We start from the raw sequence: 24,735 nt of genomic DNA on the forward strand, positions 1-24,735 counted from the left end.
GTACCCTTTCAAATTGTACTTTTTTGTTCCTAAAATATGTATAAAAGTGTATCCTAAAGTTATTCATGTCCTCCAGTATTGTACAAAGGTGTACATTTGAAAAGTGACTGATTTTGTATCTTTATTTCTGACTGTGTGTGTTTGTGTGTGTTTGTATGTATGTATGTATGTATGTATATATATATATATATATATATATACTGTACACTGTAAAAAAATGCAGGGCTCTACACAATTTGTCCCAACACAAATCGATTAATTTAACACTTTTAACAACAAATTTATGTGGATTGTGGGACATAAAAAAAAAATCAGTTGTCCCAATGAAACCTCAAGAATTGTGTTGTTTCAGCTCATTTTAAATAAGTAGTTTGAACAAGCAACAAAAAGAATAATTTTAATGTCTACAATATATATAACACATTTAGGTTTTTAATAAGAAAAAAATAATTTTCCTTACTTAAATCCTGACTGTATTTCATAATGCTGTGTTTTGAATGCTTGTGCATATGCATAGAAATAAATGTACATAGCCCAGTGATGTCTTCAAACGCATGTTTTCTGATACACTCATGCTTCGTGAAAAGATGTTGTGAGGCAAAAATTCCAGTTTAGCACATACATATGCAAATCATTCCTAGAGGCAAATCACACAGATCGTTTAAAGCATAGATGATGTTCTAGATCATTCTGACATTATGCTGCGAGATGAAAATGCCAGGGTGCACCTGTGGCATAGACACTTTGTAAACAAATTTGGATGCAGTCCCCTGATTGAAGTATGCACAGTCCTTGATTGAAGTGCACATGGCCATGTACCAAAGAGCTTACATATTCCTAAAGTACAACATTTATGCCACATGAGCATTTCATCCAGTCCAGTGAAATCAAGTCTACAGAGAGAAAATAACTGAGGTAAAGAAAAAAAAAAAAAAAAGAAACATGGGCTTTTTTTTCGCTGCATTTAGCAATTTTCCCCTATGGACCACTGCACTGCCCTGCTACATCTGAAAAGGGAAGAAAAAGCTTCAGTGAACTTGCTATAAATAGGTCCTTACCAGGTGCAAGCAACCCAACATCTCTATGCCTTGTCTTTGTTTTTACAGGAATAGTCAGTGCATGAATTACAAGGTTATCATCATTTACTTCATGTCTTTTCAAAACCATACTGCTCTTTTGAACTTAATTACAATTAATTAAAAAGGACAGAAGATGAAGATCTAAATGTACAGTGCCCAGTAAAAGTGAGTTCACCCTTTTAAATGTGTACTTCTACACTATACAATGAGATATTTGTGCAAATCTGGTTTATTGGTTTTATGAACTATTATAACAAAATAAAAATAATAATAAACTATAATAATAATAATAAGTTTGTCTAAAATTTAAACACCCCAATTAATATGCGAAAATATAAATATATGCCAGTGCTGATAGTCTGGTGACCAGTGGCCAATAATATGCCACTGTGTTCCGGGCTTCCTGAAGTCGAGTTCTGGGTCACAGACCTTTCCAAAGCCCATCTTCCGCTGTCTCTCTCTTTCCAACTTTACTTCCTGTCTATATTCTTCTGCCTTGTCATATAAAAACATATATAATGTTAATTGACAGGAATGTTTTTATAGGTTGTAATGGGGTTTTGTTTTACTTTGTTTTACTTGTATTTACATTTAAATGCATGTAATAAAAAAATAATTAGTTACTTTAATAAATAAGTTTTGCAAAATTGCATACGTACATATTGTCCATATTCAATAAGAATTTTTTTAAATAGTACATTTTAGAGGATGTACTTATTAATGCTGGGCACTGTAGGTTTGTGATGGAACCAATTCGTTCAGTACTGTCAGTCATAATTTCGAGCATATATAAACATTAACAATTCTACTGGCATCCCTTATCACCCCATTTTCTTCTGAATTGCATTGTTTCACTTTCAGTGTAGTTTTGATAGGTGGGATTTTTCTCAGATCTTGAGATAAGCCTCGGGACCAAGCCTTTTTTTAAGGACAGCAAGTCAAGTTCATATATTATTAATTAGGCGATATATGGATGTATGGGCGAACTTGTGAAAGCACCATAGAAGTGTCATTATAAGTAGACCATGTGGATTTGAGTCAGTGAGTAAACATTAACTCTAGTGTGCTCTTGGAGATGTTTTCATTTACTTTGGGGTGATTTTGAGCCTTAATTTGGCCTCCGCTTTCTCTGTGTTTCAGCAAATGAAAGGATTTTTGGTGACAAATCTTATTTTGGCGCATTTTTTTTTTCGGAAAAATGGTTTTGAAATTTTATTAAAAACTCAACATTACTCTCTGGGCAGTTTTATTACTGTTCCATTATGTCCGTGGCTGTTTTTGCCCCATTGACTTCCATTATAATGACATTTTTTGTTTGCAAAGCTATAACATTATATAATTAAGCATTTTTTATTGTTGGTGTTTTTTCCTGTTGGGAAGAGATACAATGTAATTTTTACTGTCGATCATCAGTTGCAGTGCAAAAAAGCTTAGTTTCTGGCTTTTATATGGAGTTATATGGAATATAGTGTGTGTGTTTGTGAGAGATACCTTTATGCACTTACTTTGATATGTCAGAGAAAATCAAAATAAGCCCTCAGCGTTTAGAACACAGTAATAATAGTTAGTACATTGATGCTAACACACTATAATTTTTTTATTTTACTCCATAGAACTCCAAAAAAATGCCAGAAACTTTTTTTGTCTTATCTTAAGGGTTGATGGTGCCAACTGATGAGCAACAGTTTACAATTACAATTTTTATCTCATGCCAACAGAGGAAACCAACAATCAAGAATGCCATTATAATGGAAGTCAATGGGGCAAAAACATAACAAAATTACAAAATGGTAGTAAATTTGAACATTACACAAGGGTTAAGAAGATTAGTTTAGAGTTAGATCAATCTAATTCGTGCACAAATTGTTCAACCTTTTTATAAGTGGTCTATCTGTCCATCTATCGTCCATCTGATTGGTTATTGTCCGAGATTGAATGTCATGATTGTTAGTGATTTAAGACAATCTGTCATATACACACTGTACATTTTTCGTAATTACCACTACATTGTAGATGATAGTTTACCCAGAAATTAAAATGATCATTTACTCTTTTATAATCATTTATCTTCCTCCATTTGTTTCGAACCGGTTTGAATTTCTTTCTCCTGTTGAACATGAAAGATATTTTGAAGAATGTTGGAATCATGTAGGATGGACACCAATACTGCTACTGGTTTATAACATTCTTTAAAATGTCTTGTTTTCAAGACATTAAACAGAAAAACAAAGCTAAAACTTTGACCATAGCTATGTTTGGTGTTTCGCAGGCTTAATATGTAATGTTTTAAAGTAATATTGTAGCAGCCAAAGACAAGTTTAGATCAATTGTATTAATTTCAATAGATGTGTTAGTTTTTTAGTTTGATGCTCCTCATAATGGACTCTTCAGTGCGTGCAGGTCCATTTATTATATTTATTTGGGTTTGCTTTTTTCAGTTTGGCTTAATAAAGCAGTTTGATCTTCCAACATGAATGTGCGAGTGATTGTACCTCTTTCTCTGGTTTCTTGTACCACACATACTGTTGAGAAGAGAAATATGCATGTTTAAATACAATTAGTTGTTCAGTTTAATTTTAACAAAGTTGCCTAAGCGTGATATCTTCATTATTTGATATTTTTGCTTATCAGATTGACAGGGAGAGGGGAGAGTATGTCCTGATTGTTAAGTCATGTATACATCAAAAAAATTCTGAAAATGCCTAACTTTGGGTATCTGAGAGGACCTACTGTAAAGAGATTTGTTTTTCTCTAAACCTGTCAAGAGAATGTAAAGTAGGAATACGTCAATGTGATCGCTAGCATTGATATCAAGGCTGATCAAGGCTTTTTTTACTGATTGTTATTGGCTGTATGAAGCCATTTAATTTGCACCAGCTGTCATAAGCAGAGAGTGCAATTTATGACAGTCTGCTGTGTGGAAATACACAAGCAGTCCAACAGCACTGTGTAATTTATGCAATGAGAACATTTTGCAAGGTGTTTACAACAGGCCTCTGTTCAATACTACCAGTTTCCAGCCGGAATTTATATAAATGCCTTATTTATTCATTGTAAAGCTACTTCTGTTGTTTAAAAGAATGCTTGGGTAGACATACGACTTCAGTGAATTTAAGTTTTTAATCACATTAATTGTTCTTTTTGAATGTCATGCACAAAGCCTGTCAACAGTTTTAATATACTTTTAGAAATACTTTGTATTGGCATTTCATTATACTTTTTTTTGTTACTTATTTTTATTAGAGAATACATGATTGCATGGAGTACAATACAGTGTAAAAGTTTTTTTTTTTTTTTTGCATCTTGGACCATCAATTACTAGCTAACAAAATGTTTGTAAATACATGTACAGAACAAAAAACATATTTACGACGTATAAAAGAGAGAAAAGAATGATAATAGATCAGACAATTAATAAAACAATAATAATAATTTTTATTAAAAAAAAGGAGAAAGTGGAGAAAGGAAGAAAAAAGTGGCCTTGTTCACCGATACTTCACGAAGTTCTGTATGGCTCATTATTGAAGAATTAAAAGCATGACAGGCGACCATCTCTTTAGGATAATTGTTTTTTGAAGTCATAATGCATATGTTATTTGTTCCTCTTGATACAGTTTTTATCAAGCATTATAGGATGGAGGCTCAGAATTTTGCCATTTGCATGTGATGCACTTCAAAGCTGCAGCAAGTAGGATTTGTAATAAGTAAATTTTTGATCTGCCAGCGGAGCTCACAGGGCATACACCTAGCAAGCAAGTTTTTCTTCAGAAAATTATTATTTTTTTATATATTTCTTTAAGGGCATTTAATACCTCTTTCCAATAGTTACTTAATTTAGGACATGTCCACAGAATATGCGTGTGGTTACCAATAATCTGTCCACAGTTTCTCTAGCGCTTGTTGAGCAGGAAGGGTTGCATTTTTAAATTATATGTGGAGTTCTAAAAAAAATTTGTTATAAATTTCAAATTGAATTCCCTTCAGATATTAGAATTGGTCAAAAAATTTACTTCACTGCAAACTTCCTCCCAGGTTTCCAGAGAAACTGTTCTATTAATTTCAGTCTCCCATTTCTCCTTAATCTGTAAGGTGTTACTTGTAGATAAGAATATAAAGTAACCATTAGAAATGCATTTATTGGTGTCATGTCCAGCTGTTCTATTGTAGAACGGTTTTTAAATCTTTCTAAATCCTTATGTGTTGTAAAGGAAATGTTGGAGTTGTAAGTATCTGAAAAAATCATGTTTTGGGAGAGAAAATTCATTTCCTAATTGTCCAAATGATTTAATGATACATTTTTAACAGTATATAGGTTTTATGTGCTTTTTCAACCTTGGAAGCTCTACATGTGTAATTAAAAAACATATCTGGTTTTGTGATCATGAAAAGCATGAACCAGTGCAGGTTATACAGGTTTTAAAACAATGAGGAGGAGAGATGTTTCATTTTTGGGACCACTGACTTTAAACGCCTACCCTCACGCTTTCTGTAGTGTGAGCATCAGATAATACTTTGTAGTACTTTGTCTGTGTGATTTGTTTTCTATTAGCCGTGCCAAAGCAGCAGCAGCAGGCCATATGTCTTGTGTGTGTGTGCGTGCTCCACCAGAAAGCTAAGTAGGTTGTAACGACTGCCTGAGCTCGTGTAATGTTATACTGAATAAAAGCAAGTGAGTAATTTGCTCGGCATCATTATAATGGTGAGCCTTTAGCCAGTACCACGAGTCTTGTTTTTAATTAAATTTCAGTGGCTAATTTTGTATTTAATGATTCAGATTTTCACAGTTGCATCATATTCGTATCCTCTGATAAATCTGGAATCTTAATACGAGCGCTTTGGTTTAGCAATGTCATAAAAATGGCATTTCTTTTTCAACAAATGAAAAGGGGGGATTATCAGAGCTTGGATTCATGAGGCTTTCATGATCGATTAGAGGGCTTCAGAATATAGCTCCTAGAAAAGATGCCCAGATGAGAGATTATACTGACAGCGGCCAGAGAAGCTGAAGTCCAGGGATCGGGAGGGGAATAGCAGGAGGCAATTAATGCACTCTGACAGGCTTTGTCCTGATATGAAGGATTCTCATTGACATTACTAGACCCCCTCAGGCAGAGGTCGATCACAGCATGGCACAACACACAGTTTAACACTCCACCAGCTGCCATGTTCAGATCCCTCTGGTTCACGATGCACACACAGTACTCTATGGCTCCTATTAACACCCTGTGCAATTACATTATTAACCAGAGTGAGAAGTTAGATAGAGACTTTAGCAGTTCTATATCAGGCCATTTTAAAATGTGCTTAGGCTATATTAATAATAATAAAATTAACTTAGTTGAGGTGTTAAACTGTTGTTACTATTATCAGCATTGTTAGTAAAATTACTGTAAGTATATACAGTTTTTCACATTTTAACTGATTACTAGTAATGATCATCATTAAAATAGGGTTATCTGACAAAAACACACTATGTTACTACATCTTAAAATTATTATGGTCTTTATTTCATATAATTTACAATGGTCTATCCTAATATTAACAATTTAATGGATTACAATAGTATGTACTCTATTATTGTCATGCATCATTACATTAATTGAAACATATGGAGTCAATCTAGGGTCATATATACTTGCGACATATAAAAAAAAAATTACGAACAAAAAAATTAAGTATTGAGCAAGAAAAGTAAAATAATACAAATCTCAAAAAATTGCAAAGGAAAATTAGAGTTTTGAGAAATACAAAAAAATGAAAAGAACTCCAAAAAATGAAGAATTGCAAATAAAAGTAGCGCAATTATTATTATTTTTTTGCAATTTTTTAAAAGTAAACTTTTTACAAAACCCCTCAAGTCAATTGCAATTTGTTGAAATCATCAAACAGTAAAACTCGCAAATCAAAATGCAATATATATTATATAAATATATTTATATAAATATATAAATATATATATATATATAAATATATGATTTTTATTTGCTGTTCTCTTTTTTGTTTGCAAAATTCCTTTTTATTTCTCAAATTTCAATTTTCCCTTTACGATTTTTTGAGACTTGCATTATTTTACAAGTTTTTGCTCAATACTTTTTTTGTTTACATAACTTTATTTAATATTGTAAGTATATATGGTCCTAGATTGACTCCATAGAAACACTGAACACTGAAGGCACCTAAATATTGCTTTTGTTCAAAATATTTATTTATTTAATCATTTTTTTATCAGTTTTATTTAATTAAAATTAATTTAAATGGAATCGAGGGACTTTTGAACTTTTTTGACGTTTATGAAAAATGTTATATTGTAATTAATATCAATTTCACCCACAGTCCAAAGCCATGCGCTATAGGTGAATTAAATAAGCTAAATTGGGCTTAGTGTGTGTGTGTGTGTGTGTGAATGCAAGAGTGTATAGGGGTTTTACAGTATTGGGTTGTAGCTGGAAGGGCATCCGCTGCGTAAAACATATGCTGGATAAGATGGCGGTTCATTCTGCTGTGGCGACACTTGATTAATACATGGGACTATAAGTTGAAAAGAAAATGAATTAATTCATATTAATGAAGTTAGCCTATATCAGTGTTTCTCAACCATGTTCATGGAGGCCCACAAGCTCTGCACATTTTCCATGTCTCCTCAACCAAACACACCTAATTCAGATCATCAGTTCGTTTGGAGAGACTGAAAGAGCTGAATTAATTGTGACAAACAAAGGACACATCCAAAACATGCAGTGTTGGTGGTCCTCCAGGAACGTGGTTGAGAAACACAGCCTTGTATGGTTCTTTGGCCGATAAATGGTTAAGTTCGCATTTGGAATACTGAAAAAAGAAAATGTCTTGTGGCAAGCTGAAAAAAGTGAAAGTAGTAAAAGCAAAATTTTCTCTCATCCTCAGCTTTTTCAAAACCTCAAGAGACTGATGAAACCTCATGGCATTGAGTTCAAGTCTCCTCTGGAGCTGTCAGCACAGGGTGAGTGTTCTGCATGCACACACAGACACACACAACAGACATGACCATACATGTATTCTGACATACACAAGGGTCTTTTAACCAGGGTTCAGTCTAGACACCATAAACAGAATCCTGGGTTGTATTGCCAATAACTTACCCAGAGTCTCAATTATTTATACGCTGACGTTTCACATTCTACATTTATAAGCCCATCTTTGCTTGCATATTTGTGCTGTCACTCTGATTGATTGGATGAACACAGCGAGCAACATGTTTACATAAAGGCTCATTGCACATCATTATATTATATATTGCTAACCTTATTAAAAATGAACACTTTCAATCTTTGAAGGTATGCATGAAAGAGTCTCTTCTTCATTCCAACGGACTGTCACCATTAGACTGTTTTACCTTTAGATAATGGTTTACATGCAATGCATATACTGTATGCATTTCCATTTCTTTTTTTTGATTATTGATTGGGCTGTTAGTTGCTAAGCATCTAGTTAAAATATTGAAGCATGCATCATTTCACATTGTACATGCTTGGCACTGCAGTGCAAGGTTAAACTGTGCAAAAATGATACCTAAACTGCTACAAAGCAGTTTTATAACCCTTAAAACCTTGCTAACAGTGTGAAACACTTATCAATCCACACTGTATTTTTATAAGTGAAAATACACAATGATTCATAAGTGTTTTACGTTTATATACGGATATGAATTGCATTATAAGATCTTGATTTTCTGCTCTGTTGACTTTTGATGCTGAAAGTTCAACTCCACAGTTTAACAAAATTACTTTAATTGACATTTTAGTATTTTGAAATGATATAATTTATAATAAATAAAGTATATAGAAATTAGTCCTGGCACTTAATTACAAGGTTTCTGTGCTGTAATATACAACACCAACCGGGACAATACAGTATATTACTTTAAACCAGGGGTTCTCAAACTGTTTTCTATGAAGGGCCTAAATCTAAACTTGATTGAGAGCTGTGGGCCGAAAGTAAATATAGCAATAGCAATAACTGTATTACATTAAAATTGTTATGGGTAATTTCATGATATTTAAAAAATATATAGAAAAAATTGCAACAGTATTTATTAATGCAATATTTTAATGAACTTATTAAAGTAAAATCATAAAAAATTCCATTTATAAAACAATGGAGTTTAAAACCGAATATGCTAGTCATGCTGAATCTGCCTTTGCCTTGACTTGCATGCTGATGTCTTCTGCTTTGTCCCCTAATCGTTAAGTAACAGTATGTACATTTTCTAAAAATCTGTTTCATTTACAACATTTAATTGAAACATTTAATTTCAGTTTGCTTTTTTGTAGCTCAACAATCACAAAGTTACAATAAAATACAAATGAGAATCTTTGTTAAAGGCATTCCCCAACCCTTCCCAATCATTTTTCTTCTGGTGGGCCAAATCAAAGGATACAAAAGGCCAACTTTGGCCCATGGGCCCTAGTTTGGGGATCACTGCTTTAATCTAAAGTGTTAATAAAAGTCACTTTTTAAAAAAACTTTTAAGGTTAAAAGTTGTTCAAAAAAAGATCAATGTCCCATAATTACAAAAAAATGGAAAACTGCTAATTTATGATTTTGTTTTTCTTACAATGTAATGGTAAAATCAGGGTTTAGCGCAGTGTAAACTACCCTCACCACCACCAAAGAAGAAAATAACATTGAAATACTTTATTTTAGAATGTGCTTGTTTCATTTGTTCCATTAATAATGACTATATATTATGAATAATTGCATGTAACTGACCTTCATTTTAACACTAACAATATAGTAAGTGCATGTAGGTAATTAAGATTATTTTAAGAATGATCAGAGTTACATTCAGGACCACTTACTACCGAAAAGAGAAGTATTGCAGATACAATTGCACTTTGACTTATCAGAAATGGATAAATGGTTATCCTCCACGTACAAATAAAACACCACGAACATATTAAGAATACATATTTGCACTGTATCAAAGGCACCGTGCAATAAAGCAAAATCAAATACTTTCATCTATATTTTGTCAAGCTGAAGTGTTCTGCACAGCAAATCAGGTAGGATAAATAAAAGTTTAAAGTGCCACCTAAACTCTGACCCTAACTCTCATCCATGTCACTGCTATTGATTCAATGATAATTATTCTCCAATTAAAAGCTCATTGTCTTCTCCCACTGTTTCTGTCTCCGCGTTGGACCCAGGAGGGCCACTTGCACGCCTCCCTCCTCTTCCATCTCCTTTTGTCCCCTATGGACTCCACACAGCTTGATTCACACTGTTGAGGATAATTACCGCTGGTTTAAATAGAGAACTGTATTTAAAACACCCACAAACGCTTATAACGGCCTCTTAATGTAGATCCATTTCACCCAGTAGATGGTACACTAGATGTGTGACATGCTACTGGTGATTTAAAGGTCAGATATTTTTAAGCAGACCTAAAAATATTGTGCTTTATAGGATTGAACAATTTTCTGTGAACTTGCGCAATATACTAAGAGGAAGAGGAATACATTTAATAATATAATTTTATAAAATTGGTATATTTTTGTTTTACGTGTACATAAGTAGCTTGAGAATATTCCAATTGAACCACTGAAGGCGTATGTTGTCTGTTTTGACAGTAGAGAGCCTTGCTGTCTATGGAGGATGAGGGAGCTCTCAGATTCACCTAAAATATCTTAAAGGGGTGGTCCACTACGATATTATATTTTAAACTTCAGTTGATGTGTAATGTAGCTGTGTGAACATAAACAGCATCTCTGAATGTAAAATATTCAAAGTTTAATGCAAAGGGAGACCTTGATTTGTACAGAGTTAGCTTAGCAACGCCTACAATTAACGAATTTTGGGGACTACAAAAAATACTTCCGCCCCCTGTGAGATCACAAAAGTTCGTTATTGCGCATCCCACACTGCGCAGGTAAAGGCCGTGGCCAGAGGCGCTGTAACGTTACTGCAGAGAGAGAAATGCCATCCTGCTGTTTCCACAGAGCTGTTCCGTTTCTGTTGTTGGGCTTCCAAATGACACGACCCAAACACAGAAGTGCTTACAGTTCAATATTAATTATGTTCCAGAGAACTATAAAATACATAGCAAGCATGATTTGACAAAACACAGCTTCCAGAATCTCTCCCAGTTCAGTGCTGGATTCAGTTAAAATCTCCTCAAAGATGGAGCAAGGAGACGCTGTGAACTCTGAGTCATGACCTGTAAGTGTTTTTATTTGTTAAAAATTGATCATGACATGTACAGTGTCTAACTTTAACGGTGTGTTGTAGCAAAGATGTAAACAACGGGAAATTATGGTAACCGCTAACGACTTAGCTAACGTTACAAATCCATATTTATCAAACGGCTGTAAACGCACACACACACATACACATACACGCACTCTTGGCCAGCACCTGCGTCTCTCTGTGTGAGACGGCAGAATTTCTCTCTATAGGCAGCTATGCTATGCGTTTTACAACTCGGACAATAAAGTCGCAAAAGATATGTGAACGATTCATGTTACTTACACAGGCATATTCTGCATATGCATGAAAGACGTCCTGTAACGCATTGATTTAAAAAAAATACAGCAATGATTTCCCAACTGGAGTGTAACATCAAAAACAAATCAATCCAGGCTCACAAAGGTCTCATCTCACATCTTGTGTTTTATTCTGTCACCACAGAAAATAACTTAATCCGAGCATGAGAGAAAAAGAACAATAAAAATCTCTCCCGCGCACATGCGCTTCTCGTGTTACAAATACTTCATCGTATACACGCATAAACACACTAAAAGGCACAGAAACAGTTAAAGGAGCCGCATCCCATTTTCACTCGTTACAGACACGTGTTGACTGACTGACTGACTGACTGTTTACACAAAACGCGCGTGCTTGTCAGGGCGTGACGTGAAGCCGATCGGCGTATCACAGCATATTATGATGATGACCAATCAGAGTCACTTGAGGGTGGGCCTTTTAGAGGAACTAGGAAATATGACAGTCGTTTTCATGTTAGCTGAGTAGCTGTGTATAATCAAAGTGAGATTTATGAAAAAATAACACGATTTCCTTCAAGTTAAACATGAGCACACATTGCTTTGCATCTTATTAACACAACCAAGCCTTAAAAATAACATTCTGGACCACCCCTTTAATTTGTGTTCTGAAAATGAATGAATGTCTTAGAACAATATGAGGGTAAGGAATTAATAAAGAACTTTTATTTTTGGACAAATTAACCCTATAAAAAGAATTGGAATAGAGAAAATTATAGGTGCGGGTGGATGATTTGTTTGAAGCAGCAGATTTGCATGACATCCGTGCAATACTAATTCAAAGGGAATTTCATTACCTTGCAGAATCACATTGACTCCTGGATGCACACATTATAGAATACACAATATTGCTTTATTATATACACAGGCTAGGGGGGCATAGTGGCTCGATAGTTAGAATTGTCGCCTCACAGCTAGAAGGTCACTAGTTTGAGTGCTGGCTGGGCCAGTTGGCATTTCTGCATGGAGTTTGCATGTTCTCCACATGTTGGGTTTCCTCGAGGTGCTCCGGTTTCCCTCACGGTAATATATAAATACACATTACATGTCATGTGACCACTGTGTAATCACAGCCTTTGTGGTTTAAAAATCATGCTTTATATTATAATGAAGCATTCAGCTCTAGTGCTCACTCTCTCACTTTCTAATTATTCATTCAATCAATAACTGTTGGACATAAGTATACAGTTCTAAAGAACCTAATGTTATAAGATTGTTTTAATAAAATTTTGATGTGGGACTGCTAAATTAGCAATCTGAAAGACAAGAAAAAAAATTGTTGTCAGGGCAAAGGACAATAAGTGCTGTACCTAGGTTTTAGGGGCTTGTAGTTTGAAGATTTGAAGTTTGTGTACCACAAGCCGGTAGATTCATTGCCAAAATTGATAGAAATATGGGGAATTAATAAGTTATGCTGATACTGAATGATAATAAGTTTCTTTTGAAAGGATGCATTAAAAGTTAAATGAATTTAAGTGAAGTTTAAATATTAACCTATTTCGAGAGGAGCACATGCTTATGATTGTCCACGGCTGGCCCCGCATTAGCTAACACATGATTCAAACGTCACATTCTCCAAAACTGTTCGCCAAGCTTACGATTATGATACAGATTTAGAATCACAAATAAACCTAAACAACAACTGTCTCATAAGTTTTATTTCTAAGCTTCTGAATCAAACAAAATCGGCAAATTTTCAGGTTGCCTGAACTAATGGGCATACTCACTCGAAAGACAAGAGATCACAACACCAACCTCATTTATGGCTGTCTTGCACATTATCATCCTCTGAATAATGCTTCATCTGATCTCGCTGGTTTTCTGAAGGAATTCAAAACTTGGTCGTAATGGCGAATCTCCTCCAGAAATGAAAGTGACTCTTTGTTTATACGTTTGTGGCTGTCTGGGTAATTGCTGTCAGGCTATGTGCGTTTGACAGGATGGAGTGTATGTTGCGTTTGTTTCGTATGTGCTACAAAACCAAAAAACCTTTGTTTTCAACTACACTTTGTTCATTTAAAAGTGCAGATTTCAAGCTTTATGTGGATATATGTCTTATGTTTGTGAAGCAAGTATTCGCAGAGACACCAGTGTGTTTGTTGACCACCAAACTGTCGTAAAAGCACACGTCTGGTCCGAGTTTCTCCCCCAACAATCGTCAGTCTATATCGATCTATAATTGGCTCCTGTACTAGTAGGCGGGGCTTCATTCGTGATATTGACTTTTCCCCATTCAAAACTATACGAGTGACAGGTGTTGTGTAATCTATTGTCCCTGACATAAGTCATTTGACTATACCTTATTGCCACTATATGAGCTCTCAGTAAGCAATATAGCTATCTCTATAATCTGCCGGAGAAGTTCATCGAGATCTATCTGAGCTCAAACTCCCCTCTTGCCCTGTAACGGGAGGGAGCCCAGGGCTCGAGGATCTTATAAGCTCACGGCTCTCTCCTGGGACAGCATGCCAATCAAGCTTTATTATCAATCATTAGCTAAGTGTGAACTCTTAAAATGTTATTTAATTGTAAAAAATAAAGATGACTTTCTCTCTCTCTCTCTCTCTCTCTCTCTCTCTCTCTCTCTCTCTCTCTCTCTCTACCTACCTCTCTCTCTACTTATAGGTAAGGAGATGATCGAGATGTACTTCGACTTTCGCCTGTATCGTTTATGGAAGACCCGCCAACACTCTAAACTTCACGACTACGACGACCTTCTGTGACATTGCGGTGTTGGTTTAAACAGCCCAAGAGGCAGGTAGCTTACTTTAGCGGGCCATTCGGCGACGTACCCTCCAGAGAAGAGCCTGGGCCGAAAAGCCCTGAGGTGAAGGAGGAAGATAAGGTTGAGGAAAACTGAGAAAACGCTGGAATTTCTCCACCCTCTGATGGGAAGCAGCCATTACTGTTAGGTGCTGTGCGTTCACCCCCCATCCATTTGAGCTTTCAGCCTGAAAGAGAAACATTCGCTAGATACCGACAGGTCGTATCTTTTAGCTTGCGTGATGTCTAGAAGATCATGCTTGATTTCTTTGAGAAGCTGCAACAGGAAGAAGGAGGATTTTTGTTTTGTTTTAGTTTTTGTTTAGTATTTTCTAGTAGCTGTTTTTGTGGTTAACTAGCAGGGACAGTGAAAACAAGGCCATACTTAAACAGGCCTTGACGTTCTTATATTATTCTACAAGTGCAGGATCAACTTTGGGACTACATATCTATGTTGTGTGTGTACGTATTCACTTTATCACTATCGAATAGCTACTGTAATTGATCTTTCAGCATATTATCGCGCTGTTTTAGTTAGAGTGTGGTGTGGTTTTGTTTAGGAGTCATAAGAGGGACTATAACTCAGGTTTCGTTTAACTGACATCCCTCTGTGCTTTACCATCTTTAGAGAGAAAGAGAGCGAAAGAGAATTTCTTTGTGTGAAGTTGTTCAGTCCCAATAAATGAGTTACCTAAGTGGATTTGGAATAACTTGATATCTGTATCAGGGACTTTATGTGCGTCTTAGACATCTTTAGATTCATTGTCGAAATGTCCATAAAATGACGTACTGTATGTGTAACATTTAGGCATGTGTAGAAACTGCTCATTTTAGGCAGATTTTGTCTTTCAGCTTCAAAATTTTCAAAACTTTTCTAGCGTCTTAATAATAAAATAAGATTTTAAAACAGATTATGAATAAAAATAGAAATCGTTGGTGATTTTGCGCTCCAATACTGTCATATTTGTGTATTTAACGCTCATATTATGTGTTTCTCTCACAGTTGACTTGACGTCACATAGTTTCGTGGTTATTTATTTGTATGTGGAGGATAACCATTTATCCATTTCTGATAAGTCAAAGTGCAATTGTATCTGCAATACTTCTCTTTTCGGTAGTAAGTGGTCCTGAATGTAACTCTGATCATGTTTTGAGCATCAAGATTAGCTTTTTCATAGTATACAGTATATAGTTCGTTTAGCCTTTAAAGTGGTTCTCTGCGGAGGAAAACGTTCTCTAGTTTATGCGTGGGTGTTTTGGATGCGGCAAACAGATAAAACACTAGGTAGTTGTAATCTTTAATCATCACGAGTGGATGTTCGAGTGCAAAACAGCAGCAGCTGGTGCAATAGATAGTCCAAAGCATTTCATAGAGAGCTGCCAGACGAATAAAAAATGCAATGTGCTTAGTCTTGCTGGTGTAATAAGGGGAAGATGAGAATGCATTGCAAAAATCTGTGATATAGCTATATTTAAAGCATAAAGCTGTTGTGTAAGTTTGCAGAATTACACATATATATCCACGTCTGTATTTGGGAGTGCGTTTTAGGTTTGGAGATGCAGACAGGAGCACTGAGATGTGAAGGATGCATCTGTGTTTGTCTTGTGCTGATCCATCACATCGCTTTTCATCTCTGACCACTCGCCCGAAAAACAAATAAAGCAGTCGGATTGGATTAAAATCAACACTGCTTCTTTACTGATGCTATGATTGCATGTCTTGGTGTGACTTTGTAATTTGCTTTCCGTTTAACCCATATAATTATCTCTGCACTCTCTACCAAAGTCATTGTATGCTATAATGTCATAATAGACTGTAAAATAGATAGATATTAATATATATATATATATATATATATATATATATATATATATATGATCTGTGGGTGAAAAAACGTTGGAAAATGCCATAATAGACTGTAAAATAGGTAGATATTAATATATACAGTTGAAGTCAGAATTATTAGCCCCCCTGTTTATTTTTCTCCCCAATTTCTGTTTAACAGAGAGCAGATTTTTCCAACACATTTATAAACATAATAGTTTTAATAACTCATCTCTAATAACTGATTTATTTTATCTTTGCCATGATGACAGTAAATAATATTTGACTAGATATTTTAAGGCACTCGTTTTCAGCTTAAAGTGACATTTAAAGGCTTAACTAGGTTAATTATGTTAACTAGGCAGGTTAGGGTAATTAGGCAAGTTATTGTATAATGATGGTTTGTTCTGTAGATTATCGGAATATATATATATAGTTTAAGGGGGCTAATAATTTTGACCATAAAACGGCTTTTTAAAAAATTAAAAACTGCTTTTATTCTTGCCTAAATTAAACAAATAAGACTTCCTCCAGAAGAAAAAATATTATCAGACATACTGCAAAAATTTCCTTGCTCTGTTAAATATCTTTTGGGTAATATTTAAAGGGGGGCTAATAATTCTGACTTCAACTGTATATGATCTGTGGGTGAAATAACGTTGCAAATTGCCACAATAGATTGTAAAATAGATAGATATAAATATACATATAAATATGATCTGTGGGTGAAATAACGTTGGATATCTTGTGTTTTATTACTGATTGGGCCGATGGCACCATAAGGAGGATCATGGAGCCATCTGGATTGGTGGGAAGGTCAGGTGTGAAACGTGATGTGTGAAGACCCCCTACTTTCTGCAATAAGATGTTGACTGTGATGCATTAAGGAGTTTCATATATTCATCATCTCGTAGGTTTTAGGAAATGAAAGGAGAGTTCGATTGAAAGAATGCAATGAAAAGCATGTCTCATTCCTCGCAAATACATCCTTGTGCATCTCTCCAAACTGTTTTCTGTAGCAATAGACATCATAACGAGCGGTTTTGTTTTCTAGGACAGCCTGTACTGCTTCTAGACACTGTTGTCTGAATATCTTTGAATGCTGTTTGTGTTTCCAACAGCATTTGTTTTATTTATTTTTTTTACCACAACCACTGGCTTTGCAGCTCGATGAAGAGAGACATGTGGGATATCGCTGAGCTTTGGGTGATAATATTTAAAGGCTTCACTCAGTTTCTGTCTATAGTCTGTACTAATTAATCTTCATACTGATATGAAGCAGTGGAACTAAATGGTCAGTTGCTAATTAAAATTATAATTGGTCAACTTGAATATCTCTGAGATGCATTATGCTTTATATGAAGCCTGTTATGTTGAGAATTTGAGAAATTTCTGCAATATGTTCAGCTGGTTTCTGTTTAATGAAGAGAAAATGGCAAATATGAAACCTATTGTTTTAAAAAAAAATGTATGAACTGTTTCAGCTTTTAAAAGCCGAGTTTTTAGATGATATTAATCTTATCCTGTGTCTCTAAGGTGGCATCCTGCTGTTTACGTGGAATAGATGATTAGAATAAACGCTGCATGATTGACAGCGTCATGATTGCGCTGTTAGACTCTGTGGCTCATGGTGGTTTTAAAAGAAATGTTTGTTTGTTTGTTTGTTTTCGAAGACTTATCACTCTTATTTTCTGCAAGGCCAAGTGGGTGAAATAAATCACTTTGTCAGTAGCAATGATAATACTTTAAATAGCCTATATTACAATCTCTATAAAGTCTTAAAGAGTGATGGCAGTAATCCTGTATGGGTTTTCTTAGTTTGGCTACATCGCCAAATACAGTCTATGACATAATAGTGTTTAGTTCAGATAAATGGTCGATATTTCTTAAGCAAATTTAGCTCTTGTCATTTTTGCTACACTAAATGACCGAGCTTAAGCTCATAGTTTCTATCTCTTTAGCTCAGTATTCTCAGTATTTCCTATGAGATGTTGTATACAGGAAGGTAGTTTGCTGTAAAACTGTTTGTTTTTCCTTGTATGATCACAGCAATGAGCACTGGAAATGTTTCCTATCCTGTTTTACAGTAAAATGTGCCCGGTTTTAAGTGGAATTTTGTCTCGAGTCTTCTTTCATTAATCATTTTAGTCTTGATTTGTATGGTTCTGTATATAATACAGATTGTTTAATGGAGCTTTTGAAAGGAGAATCAATGAGGCAAACATGAGGCTTTCAAACACTGCTAAAAAAAAGTCAATAGGGTCACTATACAGATCAAATCAGTTTAGTGTTGATTTAATTCATCAATTTTGAAGTTCATCTGTTAAATTAATTACATTTGACTCTGCAGTTCTGCAGAAGGCAACAGTCATCATTCTGCTCAATTCAGTTCATTCACAATGTCAACACTACAAATTTGTCAATTCATTCATTCATTTTCTTTTCAGCTTAGTCCCTTTAATCGGGTTGCCACAGCGGAATGAACCACCAATTTATCTAGCATGTGTTTTACACACGGATGCCCTTCCAGCTGCAACCCATTACTGGAAAACACCCACACTTTTATTCACACACATACAGTATAGACAATTTTAGCTTACCCAATTCTACCCATGCCGCATGTCTTTGGACTTTCACCTGAAAGAAACTCACGTCAAAATGGTGAGAACATGCAAACTGCGCCACCGTGATGCCCCAGAAAAACAAATTAAATTCAGCCAAGAACTAGAAACAAAACATCATCCAGCTCAATTCAGTTCAAGTTTTCAGTTTTATAACAGAAATTGTTGTAGTTTTCGTAAATTGCTCTCAGTGGCTACTTTATTAAGTACATCTTGCGAATCGCTAGTATTTTATTACACAGCAGAAAATTGTCCCCATGTAATAGTGCTGAGTAATATCATTGCACCTGCTGCAGCCATGGTACAGCAGCAAAGTTCCTCGATTATTACAGTACATCAGAATGTACATCAAATTCACTGTGTAAAACATATGCTGGATAAGTTGGCGGTTTATTCCCAATGGGGACTCTTGATTATTAGAGACTAAACCGAAAAGAAAATGAATGAATAAATAATTGTGCCACAGCCGTATGTGATTAATAGTTGATTAAGCATGTGAATGCATAAAAGCCTAACAGTAGGCACAGAAGATCCCTACTGGCCCATATAATCTGATAACCACTTATAACATTCAAATCAACTGATAGGTCCTAACTAGCCATATTGACCTAGAAAATAGCAACTTTTAATTTTTCGTCATCTTTGTACACAATGTGACAACAGAAGAGTCGAGTTGTAATATGGAAAATGATTGCGACTTGCTAATGATTTAATCAGATTTAATGATTTATGCTAAGCTAAGCTAAAAGTGCTCCTGCCAGAACCGGAGATCGGCTAAATGGATTAAAAACAATGTTCAACCTAGTGAAAATGGTATAAACTGTTTAACTGTAGTTAGTTTTAAAACGAGCCTGTTTTCTGAAAAAAAAGTGGAATGTTCCTTTAAATTTGAAATTTGAAATTAAACTTGAAATTTTACAGTTACCGTTCCAGCACATCCCATAGGTGTTTTATTGGACTGAGATGTGGAGGACATTTAAGTTTAGTAAACCAGCATGGTTTGAGTTTTGTAATGTGTTTCATTATATTGCTGGAATTAATCAAAACAATGTAGTTATAAAGAGAAGGACATGGTCAGCAATGAAACTCAGGCTGGCTGTGGCATTTAAACGGTGCTTAGTTGGTATAAGTTCCCCAAAGTGTGCCATGAAAAGCCCCACCAAGCCATTACACCACCACCTGCCTGCATCAGGTGAGCTTGTGTGAAGCCTCAGTTTCCTGTCCTCAGTGGGAAAACCAGTGAGAAAAAAAAATGGCTGACATTTACTTGGATTTGTTGTAGTTTTCTTAGTCTGTCCGATCATCTCCAAACACTGTTTATACAATGCAACCCTAAACAAGACGTATAGCTTTGAGAACACACTGTAGAACTAAACTCACGTGCACACAATCACACACGAACACACTCAGATTGAAAGTAGAGCAGGAGTGAACAGTCCATGGGGATCGTAGTCCTTTTCTCAAGAGCAAAAGGGTCTGGTGTGAGCGTGGCTAATAGAAAACTGACTGCGCTGAGATTCCCTGTGGCACAGAACAGAAAGCCTGACACAAAGCCGCCAGGAAAGGTTGCAGTGGGCTTTCATTATTCGAAGGACAAACCGCTGTACAGCGTGAACTAATCTAGAACAACCTCCCCCTGTCTCTTTCCTTTCAGCCTTCTCTCTTTGAGCTTTTCTTTTTGGGTTTTCTGTTACCAATAGTGACCCGAAGAGTAGCAGAGGCCACTCTCCCAAATCTCTTGACATAATCACAGATTGCACTGTTTAATTGGTGCTGCAGCGCTGGAGTCGAGAAACTGATGGTCTCAAGGGACTTTTTGTTCATTAAAAATAATGAGTCAGACAAGCTCATCAGCACCCCAAAAGCATTCTGGGATCTAATCGAAAAATATAAGCATAGATATATAATTACTAACATTATCAACAGCACAACCAAAAAGCCGTACAGAAATTAGGGGGAGAGAAGTGATTTGAACAACTTTTACATTAAATTAATTCATCTATTTGTTTTTGCAGTCCAGCAGTTTGATTGTGTGAGGCGGTGGAGGAGGACGGGAGAGCGGTGTGATCGTTTTCCAACCAACACAAACACCGTACTGCCTGCCAGACAGAAACGAAATGCATTCACTGGGACTTATTCTCATTTGACTCACATTTACCAGGAACACAATACAATCGTGGAATGTGTTTTTCCACTTAGTCTGTCTTTTCATTACACAAAAAACTGTGTAAAACCCAAATACCTACCAGGAATCTGCAATGCATTACATCTGCTGAAACGTATTTCATCCCCCACTGCTTTCATGCAGCTATTGATCATGATAGAAAATGAGTCTGAATATTAAAATGTCTGATATTGTGTGGCAATACATCAAGCACTGATACTCTATAGAATTTTCTGAAAATCTAGGTCAGTAATAATCAACTCTCATTTTCTGATTTACTTCCTGAGCCTAAATTTGTAATGAAATTTGTTGTTACTCTTTAAATTAGGATGGCCAAACTAAAATGCAATTGGAAAAATATTAATAAAGCTGCATTCATGTATATTACCACAAAGTAGAAAAAAAACATTGCAGAAAAAATTGAGCCTAAAAAGCGGGGGTGTCTAAACTCTGTCCTGGAGGGCTGGTGTCCTACATATTTTAGTTCCAACCCCAAATAAACACACCTGAACCAGCTACTTAAGCTTTTTACTAGAAACTGCAGGTGTATTGAAGCAAGTTGGAGCTAAACTATGCAGGACACCGGCCCTCCAGGACCGAGTTTGGACTACCCTGCTATAAAGTTTTGGGTCACACTTTATTTTGATGGTCTCTTTGTTGAATTTAAGTTGTATTGCAACTAATTCTCATTAGATTAGAAGTAGACTGTTAGGTTGGGGTTAGTATAAGTTAACATGTGCTTTCAAAGTTTCTTATAGTCCATAAATGTCTGTTGAAGGAGCAGTATCAACAGATATTAAGCAGACAGTCTACTAATACTCAAATGAACCATCAAAATAGTGTTACCAAGTTTTGGTATTATGTACTAAATGCCAGAAACAACCTTCATAAAAGAGGTATTGATGAACAGATAATTGAATATTGTACCATTTGGATGGTTGAACACTGTAAAAAAATGCAGAGTGCCACACAGTTTCTTCATGTTGTCTCAACACAAAACAGTTACTTAGTTGTTTTTACAAATTTAAGTTGATTGAACGTAAAACAATGAAGCTATTCAACAAAACCCTCAAGAATCGTGTTGATTTAGTTCATTATAAGTAGGAAGTTTGAACAAACAGCCAAAAAAACTTCAGTGAAGCATGTTGCATAAAGGGGTGGTGCAGTAGATAGAGCTGTCACATCACAGCAAGAAGGTCGCTGATTCGAGCCACGGCTGGGTCAGTTGGCATTTCTGTCTGGAGTTTGCATGTTCTCCCTGTGTTCGCATGGGTTTCCTCTGGGTGCTCCAGTTTCTTCCAGAAGTCCAAAGACATGTTGTTAGTAGTGTACAGTGGGAGACACTTTAAAATGAGCATTACCGCTGTGCCTTGTACTGCCGCCGATCTTAAGGAGTATGAACGTGTTTTTAGGTATGACCGCAGTTTGTGACTGCCACTAGGGCACACAAAGGGAAGCCAACGGACAGAAATAGCCCATACAGTAGCTGTAAATACTCTGCTACTTGTAAATAAAGATAAACAATGAAACAAAGCATTATAATTCCTTAATCATTAAAAACTTGTAAACAAGCTTTATTATCACAAACATAAATACAAATAGGCATAAATAAACGAACAAACAAATAAATAAACAAAGCCGTGTTTTAGCCTAAATATAGAGAGATGTACAGTATTTGTTGTTTTAAAGTGATAGGACTAAAACAGTCAATAAACAAGCTTTTTCATTTACGTTTTAGTTTACAGTTTTAATTTACAATTCTGTTGTTGGTTATATATTACTGTCTCATTTTACCATCTCATTGTGTGTGAATGAGTGTGTATGGATGTTTCCCAGTACTGGGTTGCAGCTGGAATGGCATCCGCTGTGTAAAACATATGCTGGAGAAGTTGGCGGTTCATTCCGCTGTGTCATCCCCAGAATAATAAAGTGACTAAGCTGAAAAGAAAATAAATGAATGAATGTTGTATAATAAAAACAATAATGAATGAATTCATGTTGAAATGGTATTAATAATGAAACAGGCAATAACAACAATAATAAAGTCTCATCTTCGAGCCAATGTGATGCTATTTCACAATCTAATTGGCTTTATTTGAACAGAATGTGAAGGATGATGTCTCTGAAAGGTGATTTCAACGTTTAAACACTGCACGGTGTGCACTGTGAGGTCTAGGGCAAAGATAATACTTCATGAAAATGGCTCAGCAGGAACAGCGAGCATTAGATTAATGAATCGCTCTGCTCTTATTGCTGCTATATTTTTCTTGTTATCAACTCCTATCAACCATTTCAAGTACTGGCTTTGACAGGTACGGTCCTGTGCTCAGATCAAGAAGCTTTAAGATGAACCTTTTCTTGCCTGAATTTTTCCACAGCACTAGAGAATGCCTACACAGTAAGGGTTAAACCGAAAGTCTGGTCTTTAGCCTGCCTACATCATCTGTTTGCTGCATTTAAAGGTTAATTGGATTTAACTACAAATTCAAAGCGTGAAGATCATCCAAAGCTGCAGATGCATGAGGAGTGTACACCAAGGGCAGCTTTAAGTTTTGCAGGGTTGTGGCATTGACAAGCTGCAGTGCAGTGAACTGTAACCTATTGCACCAAAAGCTCCAATAAGAAATGAAAAGGCTTCATAACTTTTCCTGCTGCATATAACACTCATTGCTCCACTTTCACACACAGCTGAGAGAGGCAACATTGCATCATCTATTTCCAGTTGGGTTATTAGGCGTGACTGGCTGGAGCATCTTGGTGTCTGAAGTGATTAGAGGAGTGTGTGCTGATGGCAGTAGGTGCATTGGCCCAGTGCATCAATCATGATTATGTGGAAGAAGGGACTGTTCCACCCGCGTTGCTTCACTGAGTCATAATAACAACCCCATGATGCCAAATGTGATTGTAGGAGCTGATGTAGAAAAACTCTACTGAGGTTATGTGTATTGCTGTTATGCAATATTTTCACATTACATAACCACGTGAACCTTAATGTACGTATGAATAAAACTGACAAATATTTCCTGTGCATGTTATTTTCCAACCAAAGTATAGCTGTACTATGAAAATGTTTATCTTGAACTGCTATGGAAACTAGCATGTGAAAATCAATAAATCCATTAAAAAAAAAGATTTGATTCTGAAAATTGCCTTGTAAAATGTTTATTTTTCTCATGCTCTTGTGTGTAGGTTCAGCAATATTACTTTATTATGATTATTGGGTTCTTTTCATTGCCTTTAAAGTGAAATAACTAAACACAGATATACAGTATAACAGCAAAAATGCTATTTTATCCAGAAGAAAAAAATCAGACTACACTTAAAGCTTTTGCATTTAAACTCTTCAAATTATATCTGTATGATATTAAGCTGTGGCCATACCGGACCCATAAATGGATTTAAAAATGAATGTCTGACTGATTAAAGGTGCAATGAAGCACCCAGTGAAGTTTATATTATACACCATGATGCCAAATGTGATTGTAGAAGCTGATGTAGCTATAGAAAAAACGCCTCTGAGATCATCTGTGTATTGCTGTTATGCAACATTTTGTTTCACATGACATCACCATGTGAGAATGTTTGTACAAAATGAATAAAACTATTAAACTAAATAAATATTTGCTGTGCAGGTTACTTGTCAACCAAACTAAACGAGCTGTGCAAGCTAATGTGGTAATGAATATGTTTCTCTTGAACTGCTATGGAAACTAGCATGTGTAAGCAATCAGTTAAAAAAGGGATTTGG

General features: G+C 35.6%; 1 protein-coding gene across 21 annotated transcripts in view; it reads left to right on the plus strand.

The window, feature by feature from the left end:
* The window catches only part of nsmfb (NMDA receptor synaptonuclear signaling and neuronal migration factor b), a 95,475-nt gene extending 79,053 nt beyond the window's left edge, over nucleotides 1-16,422 (plus strand). For 20 of the 21 annotated variants that reach the window (XM_073950972.1, XM_073950976.1, XM_073950983.1 and 17 more), the window contains 2 exons: nucleotides 7,980-8,055; nucleotides 14,240-16,422. In XM_073950972.1, the coding sequence (XP_073807073.1) occupies nucleotides 7,980-8,055; nucleotides 14,240-14,337 (174 nt within the window). In that variant the 3' untranslated portion in view covers nucleotides 14,338-16,422. 21 annotated transcript variants of the gene reach the window in all.
* The last annotated feature ends 8,313 nt before the right edge of the window (nucleotides 16,423-24,735 follow it).

This window comes from Danio rerio, chromosome 5 (assembly GCF_049306965.1).
Source record: "Danio rerio strain Tuebingen ecotype United States chromosome 5, GRCz12tu, whole genome shotgun sequence".
Classification (NCBI taxonomy): domain Eukaryota; kingdom Metazoa; phylum Chordata; class Actinopteri; order Cypriniformes; family Danionidae; genus Danio; species Danio rerio.